At 34.1% G+C, this 21,033-nt stretch overlaps 2 protein-coding genes across 3 annotated transcripts in view; one reads left to right on the forward strand and one right to left on the reverse strand.

Annotated features, from left to right (window-relative positions):
• The window catches only part of GPR137C (G protein-coupled receptor 137C), a 65,834-nt gene extending 61,736 nt beyond the window's left edge, over positions 1–4,098 (forward strand). Inside the window, exon 6 of one of the 2 annotated variants that reach the window (XM_060619857.3) lies at positions 1,194–4,098. In XM_060619857.3, the coding sequence (XP_060475840.2) occupies positions 1,194–1,371 (178 nt within the window). In that variant the 3' untranslated portion in view covers positions 1,372–4,098. The remainder of the gene's footprint in view (positions 1–1,193) is intronic. The other variant, XM_060619856.3, reaches the window with a different exon arrangement.
• A 755-nt stretch (positions 4,099–4,853) lies between these two features.
• The window catches only part of ERO1A (endoplasmic reticulum oxidoreductase 1 alpha), a 46,294-nt gene continuing 30,114 nt past the window's right edge, over positions 4,854–21,033 (reverse strand). Inside the window, exons 9-15 of the mRNA XM_060619855.3 lie at positions 16,682–16,708; positions 16,461–16,553; positions 15,373–15,619; positions 14,594–14,663; positions 9,392–9,478; positions 9,172–9,305; positions 4,854–7,916 (exon numbers count right to left, since the gene is read on the reverse strand). Coding sequence (XP_060475838.3) covers positions 7,856–7,916; positions 9,172–9,305; positions 9,392–9,478; positions 14,594–14,663; positions 15,373–15,619; positions 16,461–16,553; positions 16,682–16,708 — 719 coding nt within the window. The 3' untranslated portion in view covers positions 4,854–7,855. The remainder of the gene's footprint in view (positions 7,917–9,171; positions 9,306–9,391; positions 9,479–14,593; positions 14,664–15,372; positions 15,620–16,460; positions 16,554–16,681; positions 16,709–21,033) is intronic.

Here is a 21,033-nt window from a genome sequence, read left to right on the forward strand (position 1 = left end):
ACTGAATACATTGAAAAGGAACAAACCTAAGCTTTTTAAACATTTTTTAATGTTTATTGATTTTTGAGAGAGAGAGAGAGAGCATGAGTAGAGGAGGGGCAGAGAGTGAGAGACGGAGACCCAGAATCCAAAGCAGGCTCCAGGCTCTGAGCTGTCAGCACAGAACCCGACGTGGGGCTCAAACTCAGGAACTGTGAGATCATGACCTGAGCCTGAACGTGAGATCATAACCTGAGCCGAAGTCGGAGGCTTAACCAAGTGAGCCATCGAGGCGCCCCAAGAACAAACCTAAGCTTTGACCCAAATATGTAAAAAGTGATTTGGTGATATACGTCAATAAATAAGATAATTTAAACCAGACCTTAGAGCAGTAGATGCTACACTTATAGTGGAACCTATACTATAAAAAACTATCATCTGACTCTAATGTTACCTTTATTTGAGAAATGCCTTTGGGAGTAAAATGGTACCATCTTATTTCAGGATCCCATGTTGCTTCAAAGCTGGCAGAAGTTAGTAAGTAGGGAAGGAATACAATTAGAGTGATGTATATGTTTCCTTATCTTTAGTGCTATTCAAAGCCCACAGGAAAACCCTAGATTAACCTTTTGGGAATCTTAGATGCTATAGGAAATCTTCTTGTGTCCTTCTTACTCTAAAATCACTGCAACTCCATACTATTAGCTGTGTATCAGGGCAAAGTGAAAAGCTAAAAGCATACCTCCATAATACTTTGAGCTTGATATAACATTTTCTGTAATTCTCATTTCATCTGGACAATTTACTTAACCTGTTTTTTTTCAGCCTGTTTTTCACCTATAAAATGGGGATAACAGAATTTATCTAATAGGATTGTTGTAAAAATTAAATAAGGTATGTGTGTGTATACATTACTTCATGTATATACACAGAAACATGTCTTACAAGAGCCTAGTCCATAATAAACAGCACTATATTATCATCTGATAATCAAGTTCTAATTCTGATGTATTTATTCTTTTGTAATATGTGATATAAAATCAAGGATATTAGATAAAAGTCATTACATTTTGTAGAAAGCCATCATATTACTTGGCAAAGAATATACTCAATATTTGAATACTGTATTATGAAATTCATTGAACACTAAAAATGCCAATGTGACTTACATCCTGATCACACTCCTATCACTTTTTTGCCTTTTCTTGTTGCAGTTTATCAAATTCGCAAGGTTTGGGCTGGTATGGCACCATGACTGGGTGTGGCAGCAACAGCTATACAGTCTCTCCCCACCTGAATGGACCTATTTCAGACACTGCTCCTTTGCTCTTTACTTGTAGCAATTTAGATATGAGCAATCACCATAGCTTGTATGTAACACCACAAAACTGACAGCATTACCGAGCCGTGATTCTTCCATTGTTTCTCATGAACGTGTATATTCGATGTGTTTAAATGCCATCTACATAAACATTCCATTATCTGTTGCACCTGAAAACACAGCCTGGAAATGTGGTTCAGCAGAGAACACACCTGTTACTTTTGACTTCTTCATAGCAAAATGAAGTAAAATGGGAAGTTTGGAGTGGGAGAAAAGAAGGATTAGATCTTAAGGCACTTGATGGCTGCAAACATCCTGACTTTGGAACATCAAATGCATATTTGCATATTTGCACTTTTATCTTTGTTCTGAAAGAGTACACTGCAGTCCCCAAAGTCACACTCTAGGGTTCACACTAGGATATTATATTGTACACATAATTAGGAGGCAATTTCCCTATGAAAATCAAAGCCTGTATATTCAGTGGTATATTCTATGTGGAATTCTTACCCAATAAAAATTTTACAGTGTGAACAGTGTGCAGGATTAAGGTATAACAACGTACCATTCTTTTTAAAAATCTACTTAAAAATATGTGATCACTGAAGATAGTTCTTTTAAGCACGATTGTAAAATACCCACCAAAATTATTCCATCATTTTTTTTAAACGACAGAGTAATCCTTTACAATGATGACCAGCAGTGTTCTTTGGAAAGCCACAGTCATTTCTTCAAGAAGAAAGTATACCGGTGAAAATGATGTGGCTACTTTGAGTAGAATTGGTCAAGTGATCATTTTGTATGATTAAGATATATTATAGTAGTTTAAGCATGGCTCTTCAAGAAAGCAATAGTGACTTTTGCATAGGGAGATTTGGGTAGAAACTTCTTGGGACTAAACACATTTACAGATGCATTTAAGAATTACTCATAAAATGTACAATTCTAAGTTAAAACATGAATACATTTTCAAAAGCATCTGATTTGGCTGAACAAGATACAGCTGATTGTACCTATTGAATCAGGATTGTCCTCAGGTAAATTAAGTCATGATACATTATTGCAGTAAACTCAAGTGCAATACTTTGTAAGACATATAATTCCTCCTTTAGTTTTCCCATTTTTATATCTTGTATATGGGCAAAGCCAGATTAAATTTAATTCAAATTAATTCCAGCACTAGACTAAATAAGAAAACTGATGTACTAACTAGGTAAGTACAAAACCAGTGTTTAACAATATTGGAATACTTCTAGAATTATATTAAAACTGTCTTGAATGTCCTATCCCAAATCTAAAAATATATATATATGGTAGGCTAAGGTAATAAAGGATTTTAAAATGCACTTTCTACCAGTATCTATATGGAAAGAAGTAGATGCTGAATACCTCAAGATGCCAAGGGAACGGGCAACATTGGGAAGTTGTCACAATTGTGCTTAAAGACAACTGGCTACATACAGTTGTCTGCTGATCTATTTCTTCAGAACTGCAACTAATACAACTGTCCTGTTCTGTCTTTTGACTAGAAAGTTATGTTTTATTTCTACTATCATTTAAAATACCTTTCAGGGTTTTAATAATTGCTTATTCGGTGATTTCATAAGAGTATAACAGGAATAAATGAAATTTTTAATGCTTTTCATCTTTTGGGAGGCTGGTATACAGCCAAAGAAATTTCTTCTTTTTATCATACAAAATGACTTTGAACTCAATCAGAAGCATAAGCCTATAGTGACAAATGTTACCTTGGGTCTGTTTTAAATTCTCTGATTGTAACCAAATTACTTAAAAATTTATAGTACAGAAGTTAACCTTGGTATTTACATGACAACATAACATACACTTAACCGGGTATATTTTGATGACAACTTCAGTTCTTAGATTTCTATTCAGAATGCCAACTATTTATTTTCCTAATAATGTTGAGTATCTAATTACCTAGAACTATCTGAAAAGATGTGTTATCTCTTTTAATCCTTGAGGTTCCAAGTAAATAAGATAAATTTTTTTCTAAGGCCTCCCTACATAGTGTTCCTATTTGACCAGATAAGCAAAGATTACTTTAAAAAAAAAATCCAGATAAAATATCTTGGTTCTTTCAGTGGCATTAGTTGATTCTTCCAAATTTCAGATTTGTAGATTTATTCTTATCACTGACTTAGGGTACCTGAATTCTTGCATTTGTCCCCTTGTACACATCTCCCACAATACATCACCAAAGACAAAGAAAGATAAGCTTCTGGCCCAATTTTTGCTTAAAAATTCCAAAGCACTAGGAGCACTTTAAGTTTGGTCTCGAAAGAAGGAGCTGTTTATGAAATCAAAGGGCTACCGATTCCCTGCTCATCCTGCACTGAAGCACATGATGACAATTTCAAACCTTCCTTTTTGGTTCATTAATTAGAACAGTGAATTTCATTGCTTAAGTGTGTAATTCTACAGTGATTAGCAGTACTTGTTTTTATTGTTTCATTTGGGTGGTCATTAATTTTGAAACTCTTACCACTCAGTGTAGCTGGTTGTAGTTTTATGAAAGATGTAATTTATAGCTAAAGTGGCTTTTTTATGCATAGCTGCCTTTTTTATTGTTTAACAGTGTTTCTCAGCTATACAATCAGTCTCAAACTGGTTGTGAAAGTATAGCTGTGGCCAATGAATGTATTTATTTGTTTCACTAAATTGTAACAAAACACTACTGTTAAAAATAAAAGTGTTTGTGCTTTTATTTGGAGGTCTGGTTTTCTTAAATGTCTCAACTGACGACACTGACTTCTGTCATACAAGCATAAGAACCCTGGTGCTACCAAAGAAAAGAGAAAAATATCAGGAATTACAGATGAAGTTTGCTTTTCGTGAGCTTATATTTATATCTGGACATCGTGTCTCTTAATATTGTACACTAATTTGACATGAACTGGCACACACTTTATTTAAAAATAGCAATATGATTGTGATAGTATGTTTATTCAAATATTTAAGAAAAATCTTTGTAAGGGGCGCCTAGGTGGCTCGGTCGGTTAAGCATCCAACTTCGGCTCAGGTCATGATCTCACAGTTTGTGAGTTGGAGCCCTGTGTGGGGTTCTGTGCTGACAGCTCCGAGCCTGGAGCCTGCTTCAGCTTCTGTCTCCCTCTCTTTCTGCCCCTACCCCACTCACGTTGTCTTTCTCAAAAATAAACATCAACAAAACTGATTTTTAAAAAAGTACAATGCTTAAAAAAATTTTTTTGTATGACATGACTTCCAACACCTCTTTCTCTTTGAATTTTAAACAGGAATAAATTTATCTAGCCTGTAATCTTGGGCAGCTAGTCATTGATTACTTGAGAAATTCTTCAGTGATGTTGCCTTTTCCCCCTAAAAGAAGAGTTCTTACTATTTTTTCCATAATAGAATCCCTTTATAATTTGCCAAAACCACACCAAATTTTGAATGCAATTTCAGGAGATTTACTGGCCACCCCCCCTGAAGTCCACAAATCCTTGGGAATCTATTAACTCTTGTTGTAAAGAATATTTGGAGTGAAGGTATGACCTCTAATGCAATAAAGTCATTTTAAAAGCAATTTATTCAACAAACATTTATTAAGGGTTCATATGCCAAAAACTATGCTATGGAGATGCAAAAATGGATAAAGTTCCTTTTCCTGCCCTTAAGGAGCTCACATTCTAGTAAAGGAGGCTTAAAAAAAAATACAGTACAATAAGTGACACAGTAGAGGTAGGTTGTAATTACAGTGGTGACATTTAAGAGGAAATTAGACGATCCTCCTTGGGTGAAATAAGGAAGATTTCACAGAGACGGGCTCTCTGCTGGCCTCCAGGGAGACACGGGAATTTCCCAGGTGGGGAAGGATGGCTAGAGCACCTGATGCAAAAAGAACAGCACGCATCAAGGTGTGGAGACCTGATCCTGGCACATTTGAAGAATTAAGTGTTTTATCAGAGCATGGGGGCTGGGGTGGCACTGGAGACACATCAGAGGACCTTGTTAGAGTGCTTCTAGAAAGCCTGCTGTGGCAGCATGGTGGGGCACATGAGGGGAGACAGGCTGAGAATAAGGAGACAGGTTAGTGTAGTGCTCTAGGTTAGAGCAAACAAAAGGGAAAGACAGAGAAATGGAGATAAACTCCACAGCGCTTAGACACCGACTGGACAGGGGAAGATGGAGAGGAGTGAGCCTAGAGAATTAAGATGATGATGGTTCTGAAATTAGCCAGAGTAAGGAACACGGGCATAAGAATCGATTTGGGAGGAGAGTGATTAAGATATACAAGCATCTGTGGAACAACAGTAAAGACATGTAGTAAACAGATGGATTGACAGGTGTGGACTAATAATCAGGATTTAGAAATCATTGAATCAGAATTACTCAAGAGTGAAAAGTGGTGGTGATTAAGGGCAAGAATGAAAGTCAGAGGAATAACATTTAAGGCATTAATGAAAAGAAGCTACAAAGGGAAGTATCCAGGAGTGAAATATAAGAAACCCTGGGGAGAAAAGGAACCCTGGGACTGCCAACAGTGTCAAATGCAGGAAAACAAAAGTCAAATGGCTTGTGAACTGAACTGTGAATTTATAATTTGAATTTTTGACTTCAAAAGAAGCAATTGTTAGGAACAACAGAGCCAAAAGCAAGATTTTGGTTATGGAGCAAGTGGGAGGTGACAAAGTGATGATGGGAATACTCTTTCAAAACAACTGACTTTAAAAGAGGGCAGGGGCAGGACATGAAAGTTTGAGCAGCATACAGACAAAATTACCATTTAAACCCATCTTCCACATGTTCAGATACTACAAATGTCCTTTAAACTTTTACACATGGCACTTACTCCATACTCCTTTGAGTCTCCAAGAATATTGACTTAATTAGTAAATGTCTTTCTTTTCCTGCCTTATTCAAATGAGGGGTGGGAAGAAAATATGACATATTGTTAAACTTAGCTCTGTGATTATTCATTTAAAATATACTGAATACAAATTCATACATTCATTCAACAAATATGTATTGGGCACCCACTATGTGCTTACTACGTGCTTGGCACTACGCCAGGCTTTAGAAAGGGCACAGAAAAGAAAAAGTATACAGCAGTATAAAATGATATTTCTAAACCATTATATAAATAAATCCTGCTTTATTAATAATGTGACATCTCAACATGATACACCTGCTAAAACGCATAGAGGGCACATCCTTTTGAGGTATAGTTTTTTTCATTCACAATTACCATGTGATCAAAATTCTTATACTTCTTCAAATATTTTTATCATTGAAGGACTGCCACTAATGAAAAGCTCCCGAAATTGGTTAAGTTTTAGGGAGAAAAAGGAAATGAACCTCACGTACAAAAAAAATTATACGCCCTATGACTATACATATCAGGCATTAAAAGGGCAACAAACTCAAAAAGAACTTTACAGTGGAACTCAAAATGATTCCTTATTCTAAGGCTTACCGTATGATAGTTCCACTTTTATTTTTTCCTGAAAAAATCATTTAAAAAAATTATTCAGTATTACACACTGAAGTATTTATAAGGCTCAAAGGGCATGATGCCTGAAACGGACTTGCAAATGATTTAGGAAAAAACAGTATATGTCTGTATATATACAGAGAGAGCATGAAAGATGAAGCAAGTGTGAACGATTCGTGAATCTGGGTAAAAGAGTTCTTTGTACTATCCTGGAAACTTTTCTGTAAATTTGAAATCATATAAAAATAAAGAGTTTCCCCCAAATTTTATTCAGCACTAGGTAAAGTATTAGGAGAATAAATATATAAATCTATTCAACTTTTCACAATGTTTAGAAATCCCTTAAGTCTTTGAGTTGGTATTATATCTTTCTAGACACCAAAACGAGCCAATCAAAATAGCAATATAATTCTAAAACAGATTTACTTCATACCAATGTACTTTTTGGGTTGCCAGATAAAACACAGGATTCCCAGTTAAATCTGAATTTTAAACAGGAAATAATTTTTGGTGTAAGTATGTCCCAAATACTGCCTAAAGCAAGCTTACCTTAAAACATTATTCATTTTTTACCTGAAAGTCAAATTTAACTGGGCATTCTGTATTTTTTTTTTTTTTCACTAAAGCTGGTAACCCTCAATGTACTGAAAAATTTTAGGCTGTTAATTATGGATTATTCATGAGCCTCCTCAGCATTTTCCTATAAAGCGGTCAACACACCGACCATAGCTTTATTTATATTACATCTTCTTAACACAAAATTCTTGAGAGACTTACAACATTTACTTAGTTTTAACATATATGAATTTGATAATCCTCATTTTATTCAATGTTAAACTTTAAAATTTTTACCACATCAACAAAGTATTACTTTTACTCACAATAATATTGTACATAGACTTAACACAATTAAAAAAAAATTGTCTACTTAAAACAATATAATTCTCCTTTTACAAAAGCAGCTTTATATAAAATGTTTGGCTTAAGAATGTCATTGCTCATATGCCTCTGAATGAAATTCCACTCTTTGGCCTTCATAGTCCAGAAACAGGCACATTTCAACTTGTTTTCTGTTTTCTTTAATGAATATTTTGTAACAAATTCCTGAAGTTTTCTAATTCTTTCACACTTGTGGAAATTCTGTAAACAAACAAAAAAATTTCACTCAGAAACGATCATAGATATCTTTTCTGTTATTCAACTCTGCATTTTTTAGAGCACAGAAAAATTTTCAAGTAATTTATTTCAGTAAATTTAAAGATGTATAAACCACGTAGTCAATTTTGACGTACTTGAGTTCTTAATTTGATGTGGTAGAACTAAGATAATATTGCCCTGAAATTAGTTATTTTTAAGTATTGAAAACTTAGTATTAAAGGTTTAAAATACAGAATTATAAAGTACATAAACACTAAAATACTTAGATATTTAAAGTATTCATCAGTATAGTCACATGCTTAGCATTTAAAGTACATAAGTATAAATTACATAAGCATTAAAATATGTAGTTTAAATATGCATAAGTATATGAATAGTGAAACTCATCAATATTCCATATTTAGTAAATACACAAAGAATCAAAGCTTTTGGACTACAAAGAGTGACAATAGTAAATATGTGACCAAATTGTTTTCACTACTTTTTATAAAAGTTTGATTATTATTTTGAAGTGTATTTTATTCTGCTCTCCACCATGAAAAAAGTACCATAATTCTCAATGAACTAAAATGTTAAGTTTCTGTGTACCAGAGAATAATTTTGAAGGTCAATTATTTCAAACCCAAAATATTAAATCATATTTTTTTTAAAGTGAAGAAATGTCATCCTTAGAAAATGTTGTTTGTATAAATCTCTGCAATCTCTACAAACAGTAGTCAGCAGGAAATGCATCTATACATAAAGTATAGATGTATAATGTATACATTATAATGTATAAAGTATAATGTAAGTTCCTTATTTCAAGTTTATCTTCCAATCATTTTATAAAAATTATTTTTAAAGAATTATTAACCTTTTCACATAATGGTGAATCCACAAAGAAATTGTATACATATACCTATTTTGAACAACATGATTTTTTCCAGGACCTTCAAAAAATATGTGGGCAGCACAAAAACTACTTTTAAATAATTAGAAAAATATACACAAATTCAGTAAAATTTTATGTGAATACTGAATTCTAATCAATAAATTAATCATAATTATAAAAATCAATAGACGAAAGTAAAGAATATCATCTAATGATTGTGTGTGCCTACATTTCATAAGATCACAGAATTCTGTAGTGAAAAAATTTCACTAAAAAGGATATTCCTTACCCGTTTTATCTGAGAGTGTATGTGTTGCACTAGATTTACTTGGCTAACAGAAACAATTTAAGTACATTCAAACTAACCTTCCAAATGCATTAAATAATGATACTATTTCTTGTCGGGTTAGATGGAATTCATAGCTGGGCCCACTTTCTGGCATATTTGCTATCAGTTTCTCAGAAAACAAAATCTTCAGAGCAGTCCCCAAACCCTGTATCTATAATAGAAATAAGAAAAAAAAAAGTCAGAAAATTCTTTGGGTAGAGAATAAATGAAAAATAAGATTGAGCTAGATTTACTTACCTGAAGCTTTCCCCACAGTCGACACTTAAAACAACCAACACAATCCATGATTCTTGAAATATTTCTAAAATGCAGTCGAAAGTCCTCCTGAAAACAATTTAACGAGATTTTATTTATATTTAGCATATAATCAAACACTAAGTGTTTTCTGAGTGCCTTCTATGTGTCCAGCACTGTGCAGGGGACTAAAGGGGATTGAAAAAGGGGAAGAGAATTAAAATCCACATTCACTGAGTACCCCTGCGTACCAGAATCTACATACACAATTTCATTTTAACTTCCCCGCAAATCCAAAAGTAAACGTTATTATAATCTACGTGAATTAAAAAAACAAGGTTCAGAGAGGTTAGGTTGCCTAAACTCCCATGTGTAGGAAACAGCAAACAAAGACCCCTGGCCTGCCTGACTCAGAAACTAAACTATCTGCAAATATACAAAAAGGTAACTGAGTTGAGATGTTTTGCTTTATGTGATTATTAACTATATGTAAATATCAGAAGAAGGGGGACAGGGGTAGAATGGCATCATTTACCAAGAAAGAAAAAAAAGGGGCACCTGGGTGGTTCACTTGGTTAATATCCGACTCTTGTTGGTTTTGGCTCAGATCATGATCTGGCAGTTTGTGAGTTCTAGCCCCTGCCTGGGATTCTCTCTCTTTCCCTCTCTCTCTGCCCTTCCCTCGCTCAAGCTCTCTCCCTTTCTATCTCTTGCTCTCTCTCAAAAATAAATAAATAAATAAACTTAAAAAAAAAAAAAAAAAGAAAGAGAGAGGGAGGGAGAAATTTCAAAATTTGGCTTCATAAAAGTTAAAGCTTTGCTTTCCAGTATTAATTAGGTAAAACAATCAGATATTTTATTGTTAATAATATTTTACCATATTTTTATTTTTAAATATATTTATAATTAATATTATCATACAGAAATATGCAGAATATAGTGAACATCGAGGTATATGTCACCAATCTTTAAAAGAAACTATCACAATTACCACAGAAACCTCTATGTATGCCTCCAAAGTCCTGTATCCTACTCTCTATAATTATTCTGAATTTGATGTTTATTGTTCCCTTTTTGGTTTTATACTTTTAATATGTAGGTATATATTCTATAACACTAAGGTATTACATTGTTTATAATAGGACAAAATTAATCCAGATCATCCAAAAGTAGTATATGTCCTTAAGGAATAAGTAAAAAAAGACAGGAAACCAAGAACACATCCTACTTTTACTCCAATGGAAATTATTAATTTGCCAAGTGACTCCTCTGTCCTGGACTTGTACTGGAATCCCAAGCTTTAAGCAGGAAATTTGACGTACATTTCTGACTGAATATCCATTGTACCAATCAGCCCACAATTTGAGGAGTGTGTAGCACTTCTCTATTTTTAAATGTGACAAACCACATACTGGGCAAAACCAGAAGAGAACAGGACCAATGACTTTAAAATGGGAATAAATCAGCAAAGACTGGAACCCACTTTCAAAGTGTATTCACAATTCATCCTGAGGATACTTCTTCCCTAGATGCTTTATTCAGCTTGAGACTTTGAAGTAGGTGTAATGTACAAAAGATTTTTTTCTAGGATCCCAGATCTTGTATCTTTATTAATATAAATTTTGTATTAATTTAGTATAAAGCCCAAGTCAATAATATTACCATTTGTTAACAATATTCTACATCTGTTTCTGTACCTTTTGCACTGAGTTCAGTAAGAGGTAATCTGAATTTTAAACCTACTTTTTAAAAATATTTACCCAGTAATGTTACTCTAAGTAAATTTTGGTGATTTAAGATTTCCTTTAAACTTGTGTTTTAACCTTGAATTAAAGAAAAATCACACTTCGGGCGCCTGGGTGGCTCAGTCGGTTAAGCGTCTGACTTCAGCTGAGGTCATGATCACACGGTTTGTGGGTTTGAGCCCCACGTCAGGCTCTGTGCTCACAGCTCAGAGCCTGGAGCCTGCTTCGGATTTTGTGTCTCCCTCTCTCTCTGCCCCTCCCTAGCTTGCACTCTGTCTCTTTCTCTCTCTCAAAAATAAATAAAAACATTAAAAAAAATTTTTTTTTAATCACACTTTTAACAATAACAGCATAGTAAAATTGCTCTAAAGCAGATGTCCCCATCCTATGAAGTGCTGACCTCTGAAGGGTTCAATAATTACAAGGGCCTACAAAATCCATATGTAGACAAGCATTGCCTACATACAGAATAGCTCTCATGTATGCACTATAAATTTCCAAATGAATATAAATACTATGATCAATAAAACACAACTTTTACCTAAAAAGTGTTACCAAATGTATTTTAGCCTTTTGGTAATTATATTGTCATAATCTATAGACACAAAAAATACTAGTCTCATAGGGAGAGCTTAAAGTTTTTGACTTTAGGGACTCACATAGTTGGAAAGGTTGGAAGCCTCTGTTCTAAAAGACTGTGCTTGCTTTTGTAGACACCTAAATTCTGGATTTATCTGGATCTGGATCTATGTTTGTTAATTCATATACTTGAATATGGCAGCTCTTGAGTAAATCTTTGTATGGCATACACAGAGAGTAAGCATGATTGCTTACAACAGCCAAAATAACATTGCAAAATTAAAGCAAAGCACAATTGCTTATGTGAATTTAATATGCCAGAACCAAATTAATAAGCTAGGAATTTACTACATCAGACCAGGAGAAAATATCTGTGACTTCACAAATATCAATGTCCAATAACCTAAATATATTCCAAAGTTATCTTGGATTAGGAGAATTTATGATCCTTAAAATAACCAGAACCTAAATCACTTATAGATTCTCCTTGTTTATGTATACAGCTTTTAGGTCAGTACTTAAAATTATAGTCAGTGCGTAGAATGAACAAACATGCTGTGGTTACATACCGTAATTTATATTCAGTGAAACCAACTGACCAAAACACAATTCTCACCCAATCCTTAAATGTTTTAAAAGCCTTCAAGTGAGATCCTACTCTATTTTGAGTTGAACACTAAACAATTCTTTCATGCAGTCTTCTATGTCTAACCATACATTGACAGAGTATAAAGCAGATGAGATTTTTTTTGAGAGAGAAGGGGCACAAGTGAGCAAGGGGCAGAGAGAGGGAGGGAGGGAGAGAAAGAGAGAGTGAGAGAGAGAATCCCATGAAGGGCAGAGAGAGAGAGACAGAGAAGCATGGCTCACCCCAAGCGGGGCTTGAGCTCACCTGATGTGGGACTTGAACTCACAAACCATGAGATCATGACCTGAGCCGAACTCAGATGTTTAACCAATTGAATCGCCCAGGCGCCCAAGGTGAGAGTTTAAAATGAATTTATACATACCCGAAACTAATATAACACCCTATATTAATTATAAAAAATAAAACTTAATGTGACTGTTCAAATCCATTGTGTTCACCATAAACTACTTTAAGAAAGTAAACTCTCTGATATTAACAAATTTTCTTGTTTTTTTACTTCTTTATTATAAAAGAATTCAGAAATCTGAATTCTGAAAAAATCCTATTAAACTCCATAGGACATCAAAGATGAGTGTTCCCCCATCCTTAGGAGCCCACTGAGTGGATGCCAGCTCCATGACTCCTAAGTGTCAATGAAGGCAGAGTCAGACACATAGTCAGGGAGAGGGAATGGCTACAGCCATGACCAAAGTACGTTCAATATTTCCACAATGGGAGCGAGACCAATGTGGCATGGAGATGTGTTTCTTCATTTCCCCAGGCCCAGCAAGGAGGCCAGCTCCCCACCCCTACATCTGGCCCATCCTCCAAACAGGTCTTGGGCGGACCCCGCTGCCAAGGCCCTAGGGCTTAGCATGTCCAAATCGTCCTGAAACCAAAAGGCCAGGGCTCCTTTGGCTCAACCTGTCCCACAGTCACAAGGGCTGATCCACATTGGACATCTCCAAGCCGGAGATAGAACTCTGGGAGACTGCATTTATATGGATCCTGAGACGAACCTTGATGGATAGTCAAAGATGTCATTAAACTTGAAAAAAAAAAAACAAAAAACTGAGTGTTTCAGAGTTTTGATAAAATTAAAACATTATGAGAAATATTTCTAATCTGCACAATATAAAAAGAGTTGATGCAAAACAAGCTCCTATAAAACAGCAAGTATACTAAAAATAAGGATGACAGTGAAAATAGTAGAAAAAAGTCTTTTTACAGTATCTTCCCCCTCACTTTTAAGTTCCTGGAAGCTGCCTGGGAGGTTATATAAGCACTGAAGTATGTATTTCTAGCAAGAATGCTTTCAGTAGGAGGTAGATGGGAGGTCAAAAATAACTATTATTTCATAGCAAAAAAAAAAAAAAAAAAGAGTGCAAAAAGTATTGTGTTTGCAAACTGCATAAAATCAGGTTCTTTCCCTATAGAAAGAAACAAAGAATAACAAAACAGAGGAATATTGCCATAAATATTCTGAAAAAAATCAGATCAAGCCCAGAGCTCCCGAGGGCCACCTGCCTTTCCTTACTTATAGTTTTGTAACAAAGAACAGTAACATAATTTTACTTGAGTCCCCAAATAAACTGGAGTCTGCTGACGGTAGAAGCTGTCCCTTCCTTTAATGAAAGAATCCTATTTTACATATAGTGAGTGTTTAATAAATCTTCCTAGTAATATTTTATATTTGTAGGATTTTGATGCAAAAATACACAAAAATGGTCTTTGCCTGAGCTTATACCCCTATTAAGAGACAATCCTCATTTTGTAGGGTATCATGTCTTTTCTTCCCATGGCTACATGCTGGCTTTCCTAAATATCTTTAATTCCTGCTGAATGAGATAAATGACAAACACTGTGCCCTCTCTCCCTAAAGAGGATCTTTGTAATTTAACCAAAACCACTTTCAGAAAGACAGACTAATATTGTCATTCATGCTCTAGATTCCTCTCCCTTAATTTACAAGTTCTATTTGCTACGAGACCATCAATGTGAAAGCCATCTGTAAAGTGTGCAGTGACACACAGATTTCAGTCGTTAACTTTGAACACAACACAAACTAGATATTAAGCTGACATGCATTTGGACTTCCTTTTTTCGAGGAAAAGAAAGTTTATGACTCTGGCTTTTCATATAATTTCATATTTATATAATAAGATTTATTGTTAATTATAAAAACATGGGCTTATATTCATACCTGCATAAGAGTTTGAAACTAAAAATTAAGTTAAAGTATAAAATCATTACCTTTAGTTTGTTTGCTTCTTTTTTATCCCCAGCAAAAAAGGAATTCTCATCAAAATGCAAAGGAAATGACCTGCATTTCAAAACAGAGAAGATTCATTTTCAGGTATTATAAAATATTAAAAGTCCCGCTAATACAACATTTCACAGGTCGGTGATGAATAATATAATTAAATAGAGTAGAAAATATAAGGGCGCCTGGGTGGCTCAGTAGGTTGAGCTCCGACTTCAGCTCGGGTCATGATCTCACGGTTAGTGAGTTCAAGCCCTGCATTGGACTCTGTGCTGACAGCTCAGAGCCTGGAGCCTGCTTTGGATTCTGTGTCTGCTGCTCTCTCTGCCCCTCCCCAGCTGCACTCTATTTCTCTCCCTCAAAAAATAAATAAACGTTAAAAAAAAATGTTTTGTTTTTTTTTTAAAGAAAAGAAAATACAGTAAAATCAACACTCTTGCCCCAAAACAAATTCTTATCCACAAATCTAAAACAACTACATAAAATAGAAGTTTGGCCCCAAACCCAGTGTGTTCAACCGAATATGAACATAATGTAGGTATCAAGTACTACCAGAATAATTCTTTAAAAACTTGTGGCTTATAGTACCTAAGTCAAAACAAAAACAAAATGCAATTCTAAAAGACCTATGTGCAAAATTAACTTCTAATTATTTTTTTTTAATAATTTTCCCTTCTTTAAATTCAATGTTCAAGAATTGAACTTTGGATACCGCCTGTCACTCTTCTATTAATATTTTAAGTTGTACAAGTTGTAATATGCAATTTACTTGATTTCATGAAGTATTTCCAGAAGTAACATTTTGTTTTCTGCATCCTGAACTTTATTTCCAGTGAAGAGTTGAAAATCTGGGCGCTCAAAGAATGGTACCACTTTAGATAAAGCCCTTAATTCTATTAAGTAGAGAAAATACAAATTCTTAAGCCTTCTTGGACCTTCTCCTTCAGTCAAAATTCCATCAAACCGCTGCTGAAATTCTGTAATGTTGTGTCCCCATTTCTTTTCCAACCACGTTTCTAAGAACAAAGAAAAATTAAATAAATATTAAAATCTGAATTTTAAAATTAACTTTCAGTTTACTTACATTGGGTTATTTATGCCTACAGAAGTTAGTTTCGTTTTGTATTTTAAAATATATAACAATGAAACGTGCTTTTGTAATTTAAATTTTAATAGTTCTACATTAATATTTTATCTTCTAGGATCCATCCTTAAAAGAAAAATAAATTCACTGCTGTACTGAGAGATACGGTTTCACAAAAATCAAATTTTTGAATATAAACATATTTATAAAACCAAAATACACAATTTAAACATGACTATCCAAAATTACTAATAAGTTTGAAGCCCTATTTAAAATTATAGTTACTATATTTTGCTCCTGAGACACAGAGCTACTTTAAATTCCAGAAGAAATAGGTTGCTGATGAAAATCAACCGTGGTCTTGTTTTGCAACAGCACTTTTAAAACATAAAGAGAAATGGGAAATGCTTTTACCCATTAAACTCCAGGCCTAAAGCTGGCACACAAATAAAAGGGTTTTAATACAGTAATATCTAATGAATAACAAACTGTACTTTTAGGAGCTATTTTAACTCCCGTAACAAAAGAATATTTCCAAAGTGATGTGTACAATTTTGAGCAGTTTCTTAAAAGAAGGTAAAGAGAGCTCTGATCATGCTGAACATGTCCTTATAATACAGTTCCTACATTCCTGATTACTACCAGTTAAGAATGAATTTTTACTGCCTAATATTCAATAGGGTCAACTTTTTCCCATTAAGGTAAATACCAAAACATTTTAAGAATATCTGAAAATAAATGTGGTAAAATAAATAGCATTGAATGTCACATACCTTGTAGAAGATATCGTGCACTCAAATGCACATTAATGCTTGCATGTAGGCCAGATATAAGTCTGTAGAATGCTCTTTTTTCTACACAGAGGCCTAAAAATAGTAATTTAGTAAGAGAAACTTCATATGTGAAACTTGTACCATTATAAAATTAATTTCATATGTCTTTAAAAATGAAAAACATTTTTAACATTTAAATTTGCTTAAAAGTTTCCAATTACCTTCTAGCCAGCTGTAAAAAGTGTTCTCTGAAATTGAAAGAAAATAAGTCACAAAGCTGTAAAAATGCCAAAATGTAAGTTTTTCAATATATAATAGCAAATTTGTGCCAAACAGTGATTTAAGAATTAACAAAAGGTCAAATTTTTATTTGCAATTTCTCCAAAGAAAGGAGAGAAGTTCTTGGTGTGGATTCAATTAAATACCATTCTCTTGCTCAGTCTTTATTTCTTTTCTTTTCTTTTTTTTTTTTTTAAATAGGCTTCCTGCCGAGTGCAGAGCCCAACATGGGGCTTGAACTCACAACTGTGGTCTCAAGACCTGAGGTGAGATTAAGAGTTGGATGCTTAGGGGTGCCTGCGTGGCTCAGTTGGTTATTCAAGCCCCACGTTGGGCTCTGTGCAGAAAGCTTGGAGCCTAGAGCCTGCTTTGGATTCTGTGTCTCCCTTCCTCTGCCTCCCTCTCTTTTTCTCTCTCAAAAATAAATAAACCTTAAAAAAAAAAAAGTAAAGAAAAGAAAAAAAGAGTTGGATGCTAAGGGTTAAGCCACCCAGGTACCCACTCTTGCCCAGTCTTTAAAAGGAGTCAGCATTGCCTTAGGTAGCCCAGGTCTCATAACTTTCCAGGTAAAATGTTTTACGTGAGGTCAGAACACAGGTGATGCTATGAAAATTAATAACTCTTATGCTTTTCTAAATTTGAAAGTAAATAGAATTTATGAAATAGAATTGGTAGTGTATTATTTGCATTCAGTTTATGCCATTTTATGCCATTCAGTATATCAAAGAAGCAATACATGGAAATGTTATAATACCAAATATCGCTTATATTCTATGACCCAATCAGATCACTGTTCCTATACTTAGACGTGGTAATTCTGCTTTTAGAATTATGTTCTAAAGAAATAACTCAAATGATGAAGGAGTCAATAATTTGTACAATGATTACATGTAACTTTTAAAACCTGAAATAATCAAAATGTACAATAATGGCTAAATTAACACGACAGAATACTATATAACTAGGTAACATGGTAGAATAATATAAAACTATTTAAAATGGTAAGAACATGGAGCATGACAATACATGAAAATGTTTATTTGAAATAACATAAAAAGGCACGGGTATAATTTTTATAACTAGGTAAAGATTCTAAGCATGCCATTTACTACAGATGGCAAACGTTGTACTATACAGTTCTTTTGACTAAAGTTCCTTGTATTTATATTAAAAATGAACTAAACAAGCATAAAAGTAATAGAAGGAATGACAAGTATGCAATAAATTAGACTATCTAAAAACTTAAAACATCTATTTGTCAGAAAGCCTTACAAGCAAAAGTAAAAGGCAAACAACTAAGTAGGTAGAATGTATGTTACAAATATAACAAAGGGATAATATCTTAAATACATAAAAAGCTCATAAACTAAATAAAAATGCTAGAGTGCCTATTTAAAGCAGGCAAATAATAGTAGAAAATTCACAAAGGATAAACTACAAATGGTAATAACAGATAAAAATTACTCAATTTCACTAGTAATAAAAATGCAAATTAAAACTATAGATATACCACTTTTAATAGCAAAGATAAAAATATGACAATACTCAATTGTCACTTGAAAAGGATCAGGTGAAACTAGCTGCACATTGATTGGAAGGGATGTAAATTAGCACATCCTTTCAATGACAAAATGCAATCTGGTGATACGTATGAGAAGCCTAAAATGTCTATAACTTTTGATCCAGAAATTTAGGCTGTTATAGATGAATATGTCCCCCCTAAAATTCGTATGTTGAAGCCCTAACTCCCAATGTGATGGTATTTGGAGGGAGAGGATTTGGGAGGTGATTAGATTAACTGAGGTCATGAGGGCAGGGTCCCCATGATGGCATTAGAAGCTTCTGATACGGGCCCAGCGGATCCTAGAGTTCTGCTCGAGGAGTAAAGGAGAGGGAGTTTTCCCTGATAGGGGTCGGGAGGAATGCCTAGCTTCCATGTGCAATAGGTAAAATGCACAAGTGAATTATGAGAGGCTGAGGCAGGTTGTCTCTACTGCCTGATCCCAGGCACAGTCAATTTTCTCTTAATCTGTGCTTTCACCTCCGGAATCTTAGACATGAGTCTCAGAGTAGGAAGAAAAGTTTGCCAAATAAACATCTGAATGTATCTGCAAACATATATATAACATATGATAAAGAAATTATATTTACCTTCACTTTTTCCTGAAAAACAAAGCAAAATGTTTATTATTGTAAACTCCTTCCAGATGTCACTTTAAAATGCTATACTTCCATAAAAATAAGACTCTGAATAATGGTTAGTTTTAGTCCATCAGTTCACCCGCCTAAGCAAAATCTGACAGTAAGACACTTGTGAGAGCAACTCTATCTAGTATCTAGGCATAATAGGAATTACGCCTGATTTGCCTCAAGGGCATCATCTCCAAGAGCCTGGATAAGGAGTGGTTTTAGCTTGTACAAGATTTAATATGGGCTGACAGGAGAGAAAAATCTAATCTATCATCTGAGAGCACTCTCAAGTATCTTAAGGACTTAACGGTTATTTGGTTGGCAGAGCCTTTTTCCACGTTTATTTATCCTAAATCTGTAACACAGTTTCTGCTAAAGATTTGTGTTCTTGCTTTGAAACCTCCAGACTGACATTGTGAATCTTTACCTTATTCAGGAATATTTTTAAAGACTATGTGTTATGATTCAAATGAGGCACAGTTCAGCGGTTTGTAAGCAACTGTTCAGTTACTATTAAAAACCTGTCTTCGTTTGCCCACGCTGATTCAATGCCATCATTGTTGGATTATTAAAATAACATATGCTCATTGCAAATACATATATTTTTTTAAAAAAAGGAGGACACAGATGGAATAAAAAATGTCACTCATAACTCCCTCCGCCCTATATAAATACTGTTTACATTTTGGTAAATGTCCTTTTTCTTTGCAAATAGATATTTAGATTTTATATTAAGTATGTTTTTACAAAAACATATTATATATACTATATACATATACATACTGTTTGATACCTCAGTGTGCTATTGGTCACTACTTACACAAATGAATACAAATTTTCAGCAACATTTCTAACAGCTGCAGTCTACTACATGAATACACCATAAATCATCTAAACAGTTCCTTAATGAAGAACATTTAACTTATTCCCACTTATCTTTCAGATAAGTGAGGGTGGTTAATTAATTTATCAGATCATAATGTGAATTCCTAGTGAGAATCCCCTCTTACCTAGAAATTTGCATTTCATCTTATATTAAGTCAATAGCTTCCAGTGAGTTACCATATGTGACTCCATATAAACCCAAACCCTTGTTTAAAGATGTTCTTTCATTTCGAATCTAAGAAAGACTAGTCTGCCAACATTTAGGGAATGATGCAATCTTATTGCTTTCCAGGAGGAAATTTATGTTTATTGACTCTATGAGATCAGCAGCTTTTCAAATGAATTTTAAAAATGAAAACCTTACACATTTGCTAAAAGCACATCAAAGATTTCATCAGTAAGCACATGTTAAGAGAACAGGGATATATATTTCCTAAGCAAAAAATCTGAAATCATACACTGAAATGGTTTACTCAACAAACCATTCTGCCTATTATAGACTGGGCAAGGTTTCTGAGTTTCAATTTTATACCCTCTCTGCACCTTCACAGTGCCTAGCGCATAGTACACGGAGGGTAATCATTTGCTGAAGGAACAAATGATCTTCACGATTGTAGACAAGACCATTAAATGAGGACAGCAATTTTCATCAATCATTTATTTAACAAACTACTCCATCTGCTATGTGTCAGGCTCTTAAGAGATGAAACCAATAAATACTCCCCATATGTCCGAAGTACTAGGTAGGATCAATAGATACATAATAGTAAAATAATGCTGCACAGTGGAAAGATGGTAAGAAAAACAAAGCATAAGACCACTTTATGAGGACAGAGAGGTTTCTTCCAGTTAGGAGGGTCAGGGAGAGCGGAAAAGGCAGCATTTGGGCAAGACCTTGAGCGTATGGAGAAAATGAAAAATGTTAATGAAACATAAAGACGTGAATTTTAAATCAGACTCCCAATATATACAATGATTTCAAGTTCTGGGAAAGATCTGAGGCAGAATGTTTTTGGATATTCATTTAACTGGAAAATGAGCAAAAACAGTGAAAAACTAAATACAGAAGTTATATAAAAATGCATAGAAGAATAAATATTTAACCCAATCTCCATCCTATGATAATCTAATACCATGAACTTCATTACACAAATACTTCTTACTGGAGTATAAATATTTTAAACACCAATTTCTCTATAAGGGGGAGGCATAACTTCCA

Source organism: Panthera onca, chromosome B3 (assembly GCF_046562875.1).
Source record: "Panthera onca isolate mPanOnc1 chromosome B3, mPanOnc1 haplotype 2, whole genome shotgun sequence".
Taxonomy (NCBI): Eukaryota; Metazoa; Chordata; class Mammalia; order Carnivora; family Felidae; genus Panthera; species Panthera onca.